Source organism: Carcharodon carcharias, chromosome 19 (assembly GCF_017639515.1).
Source record: "Carcharodon carcharias isolate sCarCar2 chromosome 19, sCarCar2.pri, whole genome shotgun sequence".
NCBI classification, from domain to species: Eukaryota; Metazoa; Chordata; class Chondrichthyes; order Lamniformes; family Lamnidae; genus Carcharodon; species Carcharodon carcharias.
Window position 1 is genome coordinate 104,660,488 of NC_054485.1, and position 16,843 is coordinate 104,677,330.

A 16,843-nucleotide genomic window follows, 5' to 3' on the forward strand; every position below is an offset into this window, starting at 1 on the left:
TCCTCACTGGTCTGGAAACACTCTGATCAGGGGAGTTCTTTAGTCTGTATTTCAGGAATTCCTCCTCCTTGCTATTTACACTGTTGCTATCCCTGTCTATATTAGGATATTTGAAGTCCTCCATGTTTTTTCATATATTCTTTCACAGGATGTGGGCTTCGCTGGCTGGGCCAACATTCATTGCCCATCCTTAATTGCCCTTGAGAAGGTGGCGGTGAGCCACCTTCTTGAACCATTGCAGTTCATGTGGCATAAGTTCAACCACAGTGCTGTTAGGGAGGGAGTTCCAGGATTTTGACCCAGCGATGGGATATATTTCCAAGTCAGGATGGTGAGTGACTTGGAGGGGAATTTCTAGGTGGTGGTGTTCCCATCCATCTGCTGCCCTTGCCCTTCTAGATGGTAGTGGTAGTTTGGAAGGTGCTGTCGAAGGACCCTTGGTGAAATCCTGCAGTGCGTCTTGGAGATGGTACACACTGCTGCTACTGTGCAACAGTGGTGGAGGGAGTGAATGTTGAAAGTTGGATGGGTTGCCAGTCAATCAGACTGGTAGTTGGAGATGGTCATTGCCTGGCATTTGTGTGTTGAGAATGTTACTGGCCACTTGTCATCCCAAGCCTGAGTGTTGTCCAGGTCTTGCTACAGGGCATGGACCTATCCCTTTTCCAAAGGGTGCAATTAAATAAAGGACAGAAGTAAGGAAATAGTTGGAGGCTACAATGTGGCAACATCAGGGTCTCTCTGGGTGGATGGAATAGAATGGGCCGAAAGGCCTCAGTGGTCATGCTTACAACAATACTTGGATTGGGTGGGTAAGGAGTGAAGAGTTGAGATCTTTGTAAGACTGATGGGTGAGTGAGAGACTGAGGGATGCAGATTAGTCTGCAAGGAAAGAGGAATGTTTTGAGTGGGGAGAATGGAAAAATCTGCTCTGAATCTGCCCTCAGCCTGCAGTAATGTTGCCAACCCTCCAGGGTTGGCCTGGAGTCTCCAGCAATTGAAGATCAATCTCCAGGACACTGCTGTGTGCAACCCGCAGATAAATCATCAGGACGTTCAAAAATAAATCATTTTTTTGTCATTTCCTTTGAACACTTCTCTTCTCCAGATGTTTGGCTGACAGATGCTTGACTGTGTTGGGTAATGAGCCTTTTTTGCTTTTGAATTGGCATAGGAAGGCACAAGGATGGATGTGTTGGCTGGCTAATAGGCAAGTCATGTGATGACACCTCCAGGAATATATCTGATGACAGTTAGCAACCCTAGCCTGTGCTGCTGGGCTGACCCTTTCGGTGTGAAGGACACTGCGTATCACTCTGTCATCAGCCACATCTCACAGCAGACTTCAGCTGCTACCACACTGATAAGACCTCACCATGTTAACTATCTTCCTGCTCATCTTATTTTCTCTCTTAATCACCTTAAAATTCTGGAGACATGGAAGGTTCCAGAAGCAACGAAGCCAACAGCAGCTGCCTGGTCCAACTTCACTGCCGTTCATAGGCAACCTGCAGGACCTGAGACAGCAAAATCTCCACATCCACCTCACCAAATTGGCCAAGAGATTCGGGCCAATCTACAGACTGAGGACATGGAGACAAGGTAGGCAATCTGGGAGACTGTAGGGGGAATGCTGCCAATACTGAGATATCTTTGGACACAGTAAATGATAGAGAGAGTGGGGACAGTAACCAGATTAGAGTGTGAACATTACTAGTAATGTGTTAGTGTTTGTGATAATAAATAGGAGTATGTTTATAGTCAGTGGAAAAATAAGTAGTTTTTCTCAGTGTAAATACTTCCTTTACAAGGTCCCAGGCACCTTTTAATCAATGAGAACCAGCCTCTAAGTTTTTTGCTGAATCACATTAATATATTTCCCCTATATATTCCATCTCCTTATGTTTAATCAGTTCCCCGGAGCCAGGATCTGCGCTGTGCACAGTGCTGGTCTCCATATTATAACCATCAACATAAAATAGTCACTAATAAATCCAATGGGATTTTCAGGAGAAACTTCTTTACCCAGAGAGTGGTGAGAATGTGGAACTCGCTACCACAGGGAGTGATTGAGGTGAATAGTTTGGATGCATTTAAGGGGAAGCTGGATAAACACATGAGGGAGAGAGGGATTGAAGGATGTGTTGATAGGGGTGAAATGAAGTGGGCTGGCATAAGGTTCAAGTGGAGCATTAACAGCAGCTTGGGGCTAGTTGGGCTGAATGGCCTGTGCTGTAAATACTTTGTAAAAATTCCTATTGAAAAGTTCAAAGGCTTTTACTTCATTTTAGAAATCGTTGTGCTAAACAGTACGGAACTGATTAAGGAGGCACTGGTGAAGAGATCGTCAGACTTTGCTGGGCGACCTGAGACATTTATAGGTATGAGGCCTGTTTTAATCACTTTGCACTTTCCACTGCCACTTTGAAGGGAGTCAAGATTTAGTTCGTGTTTTTGGGATTTATTTTTGCGATAGTGTCAGATCCTCAAAGGGTGAATGCCAGCAGTCCTCTGAACTCCTCAAACCAGTGGGGCTGAATCTGTGTGGGGTAATAAGGAGTAGGTCAGAGGGTCAATGTTAGGAATACCCCCTGAACTGGTTGTCTATCCATGCTAATCAGGAGATGGTGGCTATGCCCATTCGATTGAGAAGGTTACCCACAATCAGCAGCCTTTCAGCACATACCTTAGTTATAGTTAGAGCAGAATTACCACATATGCCAGGGCTAACACCCAATACTAATACTAACACATACTTAGAATCATTTAGGCAATGATTCACATCTCTCACCCTTCTACCTCTCCTCTGCTTTCCTCTTCACTCTCTCACCTCTTCACCCTGTTTTTTCTTCGCTCTCTCATTCCAATCTTTCTCTCTCTTTTCTTCACCTTCTCCTCCTCTTCCCTCTCCTCTTCTTCACCCTCTTTGCTCTTCTCTCTCTCTTTCCTCTTGACCTCTTTCTCCTCTTCACACTCTCCTCCACTTTCCTCTTTCCCTCTGCTCCACTTTCCTCCTCTCTATTCCCTCTGCTCTTCTCTCTCTCTTTCCTTTTCACCCTCTCTTCTCTTCACCCCCTTTCCTCTTCACTCTCTTTCTTTTTTACTCTCTCACCCTTTCACACTCTCCTCCTCTTATCTCGCTGCTCCACTTTCCTCTCCTTCACTCTCTCTCCTCTTCATGCTCTCCTCTTCTCTCTCTCTTTTCTCTTCACTCTATTCAATCTTCATTTCTACTTGACTCCCCTCTCTCCCTCTCTCTCTCTCTCTCTTCCTCTCTCTTCCCCCAAACTAATATCTTTCCTTCCTCCTTCTTTCTTGTCTCATTACTCATTCACACCATTCACTTTAGGAACAGGACGGAAATCAGACTGCCTTCCAATCATCAACGCTACCCTGTAACTCTATCCAGGAAATGCCTGAGCAGAAATGGTCGCTGTGGACAGGATCAGCTTGAATGGCGAAAGTTGCTCATCCAACCCCTCTGTCTCCTGACACATGAGGACTGACCGGGTTGCGATCAGCAACACTTCTGGGATCTAATATCCCTTGTGTTGTTAATTTTGGATTGAGATACTGCAGAGTGAGAAACCCTGTAGCCCTGTTCGGTACACTTAGATACAGCCAGGAGGGAACTGATGGCCTTACAATGTGTGGTTCAGGCCTGGTAACCTAGGATACGTGTTCATCTTCACTGTTGGCTGGTGATTTGGGGGAGGGGAGTGCCCGACTGTTAAAAACACTGCCTGCAATGAAAGTCAGGAGGATTCGATAATGAGAGCAGGCTTCAGTCCAGGCAGTGAGGAGAGGAATACATCACCACTACGCCGCCACCCCCCCCCCCCCGCCCCCACCCCCACCCCCACCCCCCAACCCCCCCACAACCACCCCACCCCACCCACCCCCTCCCCCCAAGTCTCTGCTCCATATTAAAGCACTCTCTGCATCTGTTTCAGTGTGATAGATTCCTACACAGATCAAGAATCAGCCCCCTGTTAGGCTTCCGTTTAGGAAGGACTGAGGGTCTTGGAGACGATGCTCAGGAGACTTACCAGAATGGTTCCAGGGATTGGGAGCAGTAGGGGGTGGGGTTTAGCACAAGGTTAGGTTGGAAAGACTGGGGCCTGTTCTCCTTGTAACAAAGGAGATTGAGGGAAGATTTGACAGAGGTGTGCAAGATTATGACAGACTTAGAAAAGATAGGCAAGGAAAAACTCTTCCCATTAGCTGTTGGTGCAAGGAAAAGGTTTTGGGAAGAGATGGGATCTGAGAAGGACCATGCTTATAGAGCGAGTGGCAATGACTTGGAATTCACTGCTCATGAGGGTGGTGGGAGTGGAAATGGTCAATTAATTCAAAAAGAAATTGGACGGGAACTTACAGGGGTTCGAGTTGGGGGAATGGAACTAGCTGGATTGCTCTACAGAGAGCTGACATGGACTCAATGGGCAGAATGGCCTTCTTCTGTTCCATAAGTGACTCTATAACTTGATTCACCGGCCCAGTATCCAGTCCTGCTGAGTATGGGCAGGATGCTCAGTATGTTCCAGCTCGGTGTTTTCCAGCTCGGGCTGTGTTTTTGCCCCAGTCTCCCTGGCCTAATTGCCTTTAGCTGCCTCTGTTTACTGCAGGAAACTTCATATCGTTCGGTGGGAAGGACCTGTCCCTCGGAGATTACACCACAGCCTGGAAGATCCAGAAGAAGTTGGCTCACAATGCGATACAGCGGAGTCGGAGTATGGGCCTTGAGTCTGTGGTGGAACAAGAGGCTCAGAGACTGTGTGAGGTACAGACAGGAATGTTCCCATACGGAGATAGGGGGATGAATCAGGCCACACTCACCTGATGTGACTTTACCTGCATTTTACCAAATTGGGGAGAGCATATTCTTTTAATAACTGTCTCTCTTTATTATTCCCCTAGGCATTCCAGAGCTACGTGGGGGCGCCAGTGTACACAACTAAAGATTTCTCCATGTCCATCTGTAATGTCATCGCCACCCTAATCTTTGGCACAGCGGTGAATATTTATAAAGATATTTATGTCATTTTATTGCTGGGCAGTTTCAGTAAACAGTCCCTGTTACGTTCTCTAACACTGCTGCTCAATGGGCTGGTCTATCCTTGTAGGTGAGAGAGGGGTAACAGTGACTAACACCAATGATCCTGGTGCTGGTTACCATGGTGACCCACCTCTCTGACTTTTTTTATTCATTCACAGGACGTGGGCTTCACTGGTTGGGCCAACATTTATTGTCCATCCCTAATTGCCCTTGAGAAGGTGGTGGTGAGCTGCCTTCTTGAACTGCTGCAGTCTATGTGGTGTAGGTACACCCATGGTGTTGTTAGGAAGGAAGTTCCAGGATTTTTATCCAGTGACAGTGAAGGAATAGCGATAAATTTCCAAATCAGGATGGTGAGTGTCTTGGAAGGGATCTTCCAGGTAGTTGTGTTCCCATCTATCTGCTGCCCTTGTCCTTCTAGATGGTTGTAGATTTGGAAGGCGCTGTCTAAGGATCCTTGGTGAGCATCTGCAGCACATTTTGTACATGGTACACACTGCTGCTACTGTGTGTTGGTGGTGGAGGGATTGAATGTTAGTGGATGTGGTGCCAATCAAGCAGGCTGCTTTGTCCTGGATGGTGTCAAGCTTCTTGAGCATTGTTGGAGGATCACTCATCCAGGCAAGAGGGGAATATTCCATCACACTCCTGGCTCTTGCCTTGTAGATGCTGGACAGGCTTTGGGGAGTCAGAAGGTGAGTTACTCACTGCAGGATTCACAACCCTCAGAGTGCACCACCATCTTCTCAAGGGCAATTAGGGATGAGCAATGGATCACACACATGGGATCAATGTCAATCAATGGATCACACAAACAGGGTCAGTGTTGATCAATGGATCACACACATGGTGTCAATGTCAATCAATGGATCACACAAACAGGGTCAGTGTTGATCAATGGATCATGCATATAAGGTCAGTGTCGATCAATGGATCACACACACAGGGTCAGTGTTGATCAATGGATTACACACACACAGGTTCCGTGTTGGCAAACTCTAGCATGTGGTTGGTCAGTTGTGATCTGTCATATTCCATTGTTTGACTGATTTCAGTATGAGAAGAATGATCCCGAGCTGCAGAATATACATGACTGCTTGGTGGAACTGGTCAGTCTCTGGGGGTCTCCCTCGATCAGCCTTCTCGACTTATTTCCCATTCTGCAGGTAAGACAGATGAGAGGTCCCACCTCATGGTCACTTTCTCTATCTCTGTGTTCACATTGTGGAGCATCACACTGTCTATAATAGTCGGCAGTGTGGCTGCTTGTGAGTACCAGATTGGCGCGTCTTTCTGCAGCTAGATTTCAACGGAGAGAGCATTTGGGATTGATCTAAAATTGACTGCTGATTGTCAAAATCTCCCATGCTGTCCTTACACAGCACTGGAGTTCCCACGTACTGGCTGTTTATGAATAACGTTGGATATTCATGCATTGAATGGTTTCTTTTCCCCGTGTGATTATCATTAGCATTTTCCGAATTCTGCCTGGAAGGATTTTCAAAAGGCAGTGGAGAAACGAGATTCCTTCGTGCGGCAGCAGATTGAGAGGCACAAGGTGGGTGAGCACCGTTCCACAGTACCCAGTGCAGAGCAAAGAGTTAACTCTAATAATAGCTACTGAGCATATGTGTAAGGAGCTAGGTCATCATGATCATAAGACCATAAGACATAGGAGTGGAAATTAGGCCATTCAGCCCATCGAGTCTGCTCCGCCATTCAATCATAGCTGATAAGTTTCTCAACCCCATTCTCCTGCCTTCTCCCCGTAACCTTTGATCCCCTTACCAAACAAGAACCTATCTATCTCGGTCTTAAATACACTCATTAACCTGGCCTCCACAGCCTTCTGTGGCAATGAATTCCATAGATTCACCACTCTCTGGCTAAAGAAGTTTCTCCTCATCTCTGTTCTAAAAGGTCTTCCCTTTCCTCTGAGGCTGTGCCCTTAGGTCCTAGTCTCTCCTACTAATGGAACATCTTCCCCACGTCCACTCTATCCAGGCCTTTCAGTATTCTGTAAGTTTCAATCAGATCCCCCCCCTCATCCTTCTAAACTCCATCGAGTATAGGCCCAGAGTCCTCAAACGTTCCTCATATTTTAAGCCTTTCATTTCTGGGATCATTCTCGTGAACCTCCTCTGGACCCTCTCCAGGGCAGCACATCCTTCCTGAGATACGGGGCCCAAAATTGCTCTCAATATTCTAAATGTGGTCTGACCAGAGCCTTATAAAGCCTCAGCAGCACATCCCTGCTTTTATATTCTAGTCCTCTCGAAATAAATGCCAACATTGCATTTGCCTTCCTAACTACTGACTCAACCTGCAAGTTAACCTTAAGAGAATCCTGGACCAGGACTCCCAAGTCCCTTTGCACTCCAGATTTCTGAATTCTCTCCCCATTTAGAAAGTGTCACTCACTGAGAGCAGATGAGTGAGAAGCAACTTGGAGAGGAGATGTAGCTATTTCCAGCTGTCCTGTAACCTTGTATAAAGTTAGTAATGTCAAAGAAAATATTTTGAAGGAAAGACCATTGCCTGCAGAAAGATATCTCTACTCGAGTAAGAGAACCAATGTCTCCTGAGACAAACTACTATATCATGCTATAGGGAGGAAGTGATTGCACTGGAGAGGGTGCAGACAAGATTCACCAGGACATTGCCTGGGCTGGAGTGTTTCAGCTATGAAGAGAGACCGGATAGGATAGGGTTGTTTTCCTTAGAGCAGTGAAGGCTGAGGGGGTACCTGATAGAGGTATACAAAATTATGAGGGGCATAGCTGGGGTAGATAGGAAGAAACTTTTCCTCTTAGTGGAAGTATCAATAACCAGGGGGCGTAGATTTAAGGCAAGGGGCAGGTTCAGAGGGAACAATTTTTCACCCAGAGGGCGTTTGGAATCTGGAACACACTGCCTGAGGGGGTGGTAGAGGCGGGAAACCTCACAACATATAAGTATTTAGATCAGCGAAACAGCATAGCATACAGGGCTACGGGCCAATTGCTGGAAAATGGGATTAGAATAGATAGGTGCTTGATGGCTGACATGGACACAATGGGCCGAAGGGCCTGTTTCTGTACTGTATAACTCTACGACCCTAAACCCACAATAACAGATACAGGCTAAAATAATTCCTGCTGGGCTCTAAGACCTTGGCAAGAATTTCCTGACGTCCCATGTCTTTGGTGGGTGATGCAGGTTGCTGGGTGGATGCCTCACAAGGGAGTGGCTTCTCAGGAAGAGATTGTCATGGAGTCTATGATCTTTCACCCGTTAACATGAATAGGAGGGCGACCATGGGCAGCGTCACCTGGATTTTCCCATAAGTCGCCCTCTGTCCCTGAGGCTTGATCTCCACAAGAGATCAGGTTGCTCTGCAGTGATTATTTTGTCTGTGTATAGGGATTGGAAGCGTTGGGGCCATTCTCCTACTCTCAGTCCCATCAGCAGGGTGGGTCGATCTGAGATTAAGGCCACTCCTCTGCGCCCGAACAGTGGCCAGAGTCTCCGGAGAGAACGTCAGGAGAGAAAGTAAAATGAGCAAAAACTGGAAATCTGAAATAAAAACATTGTCCTCTCTCAGCCCCTGCTCTTCTTTCAAAATGGGGTCTGTGGGATCTTTACATCCTACCGAGAAAGCAGAGAAGGCCTCACTTCAACGTCTCATCCAAAAGGCAATACCTGCAGCTACCCTACACTCCCTCGGTACTGCATTGGGAGCGTAAATTTAGATTAGTGTTTCCAAAACATTTTCCTGATGTGGCCCCATTTTAAAGTCTCAGACTTTGTGTGACTGCAGAGTGAAATGTTTTTTTACTGATTTTGCGGGCCTGGCTGGACCAGCATTTATTGCCCATCCCCAATTGCCGTTGAGAAGCTGGTGGTGAGTCGCCTTCTTGAACCCGCTGCAGTCCATATGCTGTAGGTACACCCACAGTGCAGTTTGGGAGGGAGTGCCAGGGCTTTGACCCAGTGACAGTGAAGGAACTGGATATCTTTCCAAGTCAGGATGGTGAGTGACTTGCAGGGTCTATTCCAGGCGGTGGTGTTCCCATCTACCTGCTGCCCTTGTTCTGCTAGATGCAGGAATGCAGGAGAAACAATTCCCGGTCCAGTGAAGCTCAGCGTCCCACAGGACAAGTCTCTACCTCCCTGGTCCCAGAAATGTGCTTTGACAATCCGAACAACCACAAAAGATCGCCTCCTACTGCACCGGAAGGGCATTGCGGGGTGGAAGAGCTACGGAGCAGGTGTGGGCGCGGCGGAGGCTTCAACTGTTGGGGGCGGTGGGGGCGTGGTTGAGCGCGGCGGGGGTGTGGTTGAGCGCGGCGGGGGTGTGGTTTGGTGCGGTGGGGGCGTGGTTGAGCGCGGTGGGGGGTGTGGTTTGGTGCGGTGGGGGCGTGGTTGGGCGCGGTGGGACAGTGCTTTGGTGCGGTGGGGGCGTGGTTGGCAGCGGCAGTCAGGCCTCAGACGGCAGCTCATTAGGCCACACCCAGCAACAAGAGCGCACGGATTTAAAGGGGCCTGGCAACTGCCAGAAATCAGCCCGAGCTCCATGGCCCCCATTGCTGCTTCTGAAATCGCAACCCCAAAAATCCCATCCCTTGACCCCCAGGCCTACGCTTTGTTCCCAGGATCTGAATTCGAGCCCATAACTATCTGACACAAAGACACGCACGTACTCACTGAGCCACAGCTCCTACCTTAGGCAGGGTGGCTGGAAGTGGTGAAATGGGTTTGAACAGTCTCACTGGTGTACAACCCCATGCAGCCCAATGGTGACACTAACTGACCATGTCAGCCAGTCAGCTGTGAGGAGAATGGAAGGTAAATGCCATGCTGGTGCAGGAGGGGGCGAAGCACATTTTGGCAGAAGTGGGTGGCGCGTCGTTCTGCGAAATGCCGGGCCTCATATAACCTGGCATCGCTTCTCCAGCATTCCTGCCGACCTATGTCAGTGTTTATGGGATCCCAGGTGGAGATGCCACCCTTGAGTCCCTCAATGGTAAGAGAAGATAAAGAATGTGAGGAATTAAAGTCTGATACTGATACAGTAAAGAGCTTTCCCATTGGTCCCAGCATCTTCGTGAGTCAGCCCAAGAAGTAACAACAGTAACTTACATTTATATAGCACCTTCTAACATAGTGAAACATCCTAAGGAGCTTCACGGGAGAGATTATGAGACAAAATTTGACACGGAGCCACATAAGGAGATATTAAGACACGTGAGCGAAAGCTTGGTTGAAGAGGCTTTAAGAGGTATCTTAAAAAAAAAGTTTTAAAAAGACTTACATTTCTATAGCGCCTTTCATCACCTTAGGCTGCCCCAAAACACTTGAGAGCCCAATGATGTAATTTTGACGTGTCTCCATTGTAAAGTAGGAAAAGCGGCAGCCAGTTTGTGCACAACAAGATCCCACAAACAGCAATGGGGCAATTACCAGGTAATGTTATTTAGTGATGTTGATTGATGGATTGAACCAGGCAGAACCGCCTTGCTCTTCTTTGAAAGAGCGGCCATGGGACCTTTTACATCCACCTGAGAGGGCAGACTGGGCCTTGCATTAACGTCTCATCTGAGAATTAAAAGGAAGAGAGGGAGGTAGAGAGAGGGACAGGTTTAGGGAGGGAATTCCCCAGCTTAGGGTCCGGGTGGCTGAAGACAGGGCCACCACTGGCCAGGGAAAAGAAAATCAAAGATGCGCGAGAGGCCGGGATTGGAGGAGCACCGGGATCCCGGAGGGTTATGGGGCTGGAAGAGGATACAGGGGTAGGGAGGGGCAATGCTTTGGGAGCATTGGAAAACAAGGATGAGAATTTCCAAATTGAGGCGTTGTCAGACTGCTGGCCAATGTAGGTCAGTGAAGCTGTCAGTGGGATTTGGTGTGAATTAGAACTCAGGATGGTGGAGTTTTGGATAGGTTGAAGTTTTTGGAGGGTGGAAGATGGGAGGCTTCCCAGGAGAGCATTGGAATGTCAAAATCTAGAGATGCCAAAGTTACATTTGTGGGTTTTGGCAGCGGATGAGCGGAGGCAGTGGTGGAGACAGGCGATGTAACAGTCTGAGCTTTGTGTTCTAGGAGACATTTCAGAAGGGGAAGATCCGAGATAGCACGGATGCGCTGATGAAGTATTTCTGGGAGCAGGACAAAGGCACCACCGAGTTGGGGGAGGTGACAGAGGAACATATTCACATGGTGATTGTGGACTTGTTTGTGGGCGGAACAGAAACAACATCTTCCACTCTGGGCTGGGCAATCGCCTTCCTGATTCAGAGGCCAGAGGTGAGTAACAGCCCAGCAACTGTACATGGCCCTTGTTCAAAGCAGCATCGTCATTTCCTGCAGTCCCTCCATTCCTTTTCACTAAGGTAGTTTGAAACGACTGTTTTCATACACTGGTTACAAAGTCAGGCCTCAGCTTGGAGATGGGGGATGAATGTTCTCCTGTCTTCAACAGTCTTCTGGTAACTCCACTGTGCTCAGCCTTTGAACACAAGGGCCTGAATTTCACTCCCCCTGCCGGTGGGATTTTGGGGGTTGGGGGGAGGGGGTGGTGGGTGGGTGGGTGGAGCATGAAATAGAAGGAATGGGCTTCTCGCCTGCTGCTGGAACCTTCTCTCTCCATCCCCAAAACCCCAATTCCGCCCCCCCCACCTAAGCATTCCTACCCCTTGGGACCCCAAGAACTTACCTTTCTGTCCAGTCTGACACCTTCAGGAAGCTCCTCCTCTGTCCACTGCAGCTTTTCTTTTTATTCATTCATGGGATGTGGGCATCACTGGCTAGGCCCATCCCAAATTGCCCTTGTTTAGAGGGCAGTTAAGAGTCAAACACATTGCAGTGGGTCTGGAAGCCAGACCAGGTAAGGATGCCAGATTCCCTGAAGGAGATGAGTGAACCAGATGGGTTTTTATGACAATCGGCCATGGTTTCATAGTCATCATCAGACTTTTAATTCCAGATTCTCATTGAGCTCAAATTTTACCATCTGCTGTGGTGAGATTTGAACCCAGCTCTCCAGAGCATTACCCTGGGTCTCTGGAATACTAGTCCAGCAATAATTCTGTTACACCACCACCTTCCCAGTGCTGCATGGGCTAGAGGGCTGCTGGCCTATCAGATCAGCCGGCAGCTCTCTGAAGCGGGACTTCCCCCTGAGTGAGGGGCGGAAGTCCAGCCTGAAGCCACTTGATGCTCATTGGAGTGTGAAAATGCTGTGGGATAGGCTGTGTCCCTGCCGACTCTTCAGGTGACGGGATAGGAAACCCCGCCATCCTAAAATCCTGGCCTAGAAATGGGGGCAGGAGTAGACCACATGGCCCATCGAGCCTGCTCCACCCTTCAGTACAATCATGGCGGATCTTGGGCTGCATTTTCCCGCCCTCACCCCATATCCCATAATGCCCTGAGACACCAAAAATCTGTCCATCCCAGCCTTAGATGTGGCAATTCATCACACACATTGTTCACCTCCGAGGGTATTTCTTACCATTTTGCTGGGGGGGGGGGAGGATTTGAAGCTAAAAAATGAGTTAACTATTGGTTTATGTACAGCGCTGGCTCCACATTACAGGAAGATGTGATTGCACTGGAGGGGCCACAGAGGAGATTGGCTGCCTGGACTGGAGAATTTTAGCTCAGACGAAGGAGTGGAGAGGCGTGGGTTGTTTTAACTGCAATGTATGAAATGATGAGGGGCCTAGATAGGGTGGATAGGAAGGACCTGTTTCGATTAGAGGATATCTTGTGGTGCAGTGGGAGCTTCCTGTCCTCTGAGCCACAAGCTCTGGGTTCGAGCCTCACCACAGGAGCTGATGGCCGAGGAAGGTGCGTTCATAATATGACTCAAACAGGCTGAGTATCAACTTGCAAATCCTTCCAACACACACCAAGGGCAGGCGGTAAGAGCGGGAGAGATTCCTGGTCAGCCATGTGATGGAAAGAACGTCGGAGCCTCTTACATGCACGCTGTAGTCTGGAGCTGTGTTGAAGTGCTTGTTGCCACAGCAACCCAGACTCCCTGAGTAACCTGTAGCACACCACCACCCTTTCTATTAGCAGAGGAGTCAGTCTCCGTCTCTACTGCAAATTTCAATGATTCGATGGTGGGTGGTGGGTGGGAGACACCAAGTGAGAACAGGCAGGGAGGGGAGGTCACGCCTACATGCGGTGGTCTGGCCTCTACACAACTCACTCCCTTTCAGAAGGTTGACCTTTGTCTCTGCAGATTCAGGACAGGATTTACCGTGAAATATGCGACCTGGTCGGAGATGATTGTTACCCAACCTACGCCGACAAGAGGGAGCTGCCCCTTCTGTCTGCCACCATTGCTGAGGTTCTGCGGCTGAGACCTGTGGTCCCCCTGTCACTGCTGCACCGCACAACCTGTGACACGAGGTAGCTCCACACCCTGGTCATTTCTTGCTCAGTTTGGACGTCGTTTTTCTGGGGTCACCTTAGCTCCCTGGCCCCTTTACCCCATGGGGCTGAACGGAGCTGGCTGGGCTTTGAGGTTCCGCTGACGTGAAACCGGTGCAATCTAGTTCATTCCTCCTTCATTTGACGTTGAACAAAAATATTCATTATGAGATAAACATGTTGTGCAGTCTGGAGGTAAGAAAGATGAGGATGAGGCTTTCAGCTTCAGCTGAGGATGGTGCAGAGACGAGTGATATAATGGGGCTGGAATTAGGCAACCTGTGACGGAGTGGACATCTTATAGGCTTTGTTGAGGTGCGAGAATAGGGAATTCATGGGCAGGACAAATCAGGCAATCAAGCCTGTGCCACCCTGTGATGGTCAAAGCAACTTAACTAGAGACTTCCCACCCTCCCCTGATTCCCACCCAACTCCCTCCCCCACGCCCACCCCCCCCCACCCCACCCCCCCACCCCACACCCCCCTCACCACCCCAAATCCCATGCAGTCATGTGATCTCCTCAGAGGGAAAAGAAACCCAGGTCCAGAGTAAGAATATTCTGGAAAATACCTGTCGGATTCCCTCAGGCAAGGGAAGCTAATCCAGGAGATGGACATTGCCAGCACAAGGGTTGTTGTTTTTTTAGTGATGGGGAGCCATTGTTAAGATCAATTTAATTACTGTTTTTCTTTTGAAGTGTTGCAGGTTATTTTATTCAGAAGGGAACTAATGTCATCACCAACCTTTTTGGAGCTCATCAGGATGAAAGCAAATGGACGGATCCAGCAGAATTCAGACCAGGTAATGAGCAGTGAGTGATGGATTGGGACTGACCCAGCAGAATTCAGACCAGGTAATGAGCAGTGAGTGATGGATTGGGACTGACCCAGCAGAATTCAGACCAGGTAATGAGCAGTGAGTGATGGATTGGGACTGACCCAGCAGAATACAGACCAGGTAATGAGCAGTGAGTGATGGATTTGGACTGACCCAGCAGAATACAGACCAGGTAATGAGCAGTGAGTGATGGATTTGGACTGACCCAGCAGAATACAGACCAGGTAATGAGCAGTGAGTGATGGATTGGGACTGACCCAGCAGAATACAGACCAGGTAATGAGCAGTGAGTGATGGATTGGGACTGACCCAGCAGAATTCAGACCAGGTAATGAGCAGTGAGTGATGGATTGGGACTGACCCAGCAGAATTCAGACCAGGTAATGAGCAGTGAGTGATGGATTGGGACTGACCCAGCAGAATTCAGACCAGGTAATGAGCAGTGAGTGATGGATTGGGACTGACCCAGCAGAATTCAGACCAGGTAATGAGCAGTGAGTGATGGATTGGGACTGACCCAGCAGAATTCAGACCAGGTAATGAGCAGTGAGTGATGGATTGGGACTGACCCAGCAGAATTCAGACCAGGTAATGAGCAGTGAGTGATGGATTGGGACTGACCCAGCAGAATTCAGACCAGGTAATGAGCAGTGAGTGATGGATTGGGACTGACCCAGCAGAATTCAGACCAGGTAATGAGCAGTGAGTGATGGATTGGGACTGACCCAGCAGAATTCAGACCAGGTAATGAGCAGTGAGTGATGGATTGGGACTGACCCAGCAGAATTCAGACCAGGTAATGAGCAGTGAGTGATGGATTGGGACTGACCCAGCAGAATTCAGACCAGGTAATGAGCAGTGAGTGATGGATTGGGACTGACCCAGCAGAATTCAGACCAGGTAATGAGCAGTGAGTGATGGATTGGGACTGACCCAGCAGAATTCAGACCAGGTAATGAGCAGTGAGTGATGGATTGGGACTGACCCAGCAGAATTCAGACCAGGTAATGAGCAGTGAGTGATGGATTGGGACTGACCCAGCAGAATTCAGACCAGGTAATGAGCAGTGAGTGATGGATTGGGACTGACCCAGCAGAATTCAGACCAGGTAATGAGCAGTGAGTGATGGATTGGGACTGACCCAGCAGAATTCAGACCAGGTAATGAGCAGTGAGTAGTGGATTGGGACTGACCCAGAAGAATTCAGACCAAGTAACCAACAGTAAGTAATGGATTGGGACTAACCCAGCAGAATTCAGACCAGGTAATGAACAGTGAGTAATGGATTGGGACTGACCCAGCAGAATTCAGACCAGGTAATGAGCAGTGAGTAATGGATTTGGACTGACCCAGCAGAATTCAGACCAGGTAATGAACAGTGAGTAATGGATTGGGACTGACCCAGCAGAATTCAGACCAGGTAATGAGCAGTGAGTAACGGATTGGGACCGACCCAGAAGAATTCAGACCAGTTAATGAGCAATGAGCAATGAATTGGGACTGACCCAGCAGAATTCAGACCTGGTAATAAGCAGTGAGTAATGGATTGGGACTGACCCAGCAGAATTAAGACCCGACAATGAGCAGTGAGTAATGGATTGGGACTGACCCAGCAGAATTCAGACCAGGTAATGAGCAGTGAGTAATGGATTGGGACTGACCCAGCAGAATTCAGACCAGGTAATGAACAGTAAGCAATGGATTGGGACTGACCCAGCAGAATCAAGACCTGGTAATGAGCAGTGAGTAATGGATTGGGACGACCCAGCAGAATTCAAACCCAGTAATGAACAGTGAGTAATGGATTGGGACTGGCCCAGCAGAATTCAGACCAGGTAATGAACAGTGAGTAATGGATTGGGACGACCCAGCAGAATTCAGACCCAGTAATGAGCACTGAGTAATGGATTGGGACTGACCCAGCAGAATTCAGACCCAGTAATGAACAGTGAGTAATGGAGTGGGACTGACCCAGCAGAATTCAGCGCAAGCCTTAATCAAAATTGAGCCAGCAAATTGAGGATTCACTCATTTTGTTATGTAGAACGTCTCTTGGAGACAGATGATGCCGAGACGTCCGTGCAGAGTGTCATCTCTTTCGGGGCTGGCGCTCGAACCTGTCTGGGGGAACCCATAGCTCGGGTGGAGCTCTTCCTTTTCTTGGCGTATCTCCTGAAGGATTTTCAGTTCCTGCCAGCGAAGGACGGACATCTCCCGGACCTCCAGGGACAGCCTGGAATTCTGCTCAAAGTCAAACCCTATCGCGTATCGATTGTACGCAGATCAGCTCTTAAACACAATGAATACTGAAGGCTGGAGCTTGTTTGGGGGACTGGAGGTTTGGGAAAGGGGTAGTGGGGGTGGGGTTAAGCGGTGGCGGCTTGGTGGGGGGTGGGGGGGGGATGGGGGTTGGTAATGGGCTTTGAAGGGGGCTGACATTCTGCACATTTGCCTCCTGATTTCTGTGACCATTTTGCGCTAAGTGACTTTGCTTATTTTTCTATTCATCATTGTCCGATCAATAT

The 16,843-nt window shown here is 48.6% G+C and overlaps 1 protein-coding gene across 1 annotated transcript; it reads left to right on the forward strand.

Moving 5' to 3' along the window:
* The first annotated feature begins 1,376 nt into the window (after positions 1 to 1,376).
* LOC121291307 (steroid 21-hydroxylase) lies at positions 1,377 to 16,628 on the forward strand. Its single transcript, XM_041212380.1, has 11 exons — positions 1,377 to 1,602; positions 2,292 to 2,381; positions 4,629 to 4,783; positions 4,921 to 5,016; positions 6,115 to 6,225; positions 6,531 to 6,638; positions 9,222 to 9,398; positions 11,141 to 11,344; positions 13,290 to 13,459; positions 14,179 to 14,282; positions 16,363 to 16,628. The coding sequence occupies exons 1-11, from the start codon at positions 1,377 to 1,379 to the stop codon at positions 16,626 to 16,628; spliced, it is 1,707 nt and encodes a 568-aa protein (XP_041068314.1).
* The last annotated feature ends 215 nt before the right edge of the window (positions 16,629 to 16,843 follow it).

What these genes read in the sequence shown, in the direction of transcription:
- LOC121291307 (XM_041212380.1), top strand. Translation starts at nt 1,377, where the DNA reads ATGTTAACTATCTTCCTGCTCATCTTATTTTCTCTCTTAATCACCTTA. An exon ending in CCCTAATCTTTGGCACAGCG is followed by an intron (nt 5,017 to 6,114) that starts GTGAATATTTAT and finishes GACTGATTTCAG; the next exon opens with TATGAGAAGAATGATCCCGA. An exon ending in ACTTATTTCCCATTCTGCAG is followed by an intron (nt 6,226 to 6,530) that starts GTAAGACAGATG and finishes GATTATCATTAG; the next exon opens with CATTTTCCGAATTCTGCCTG.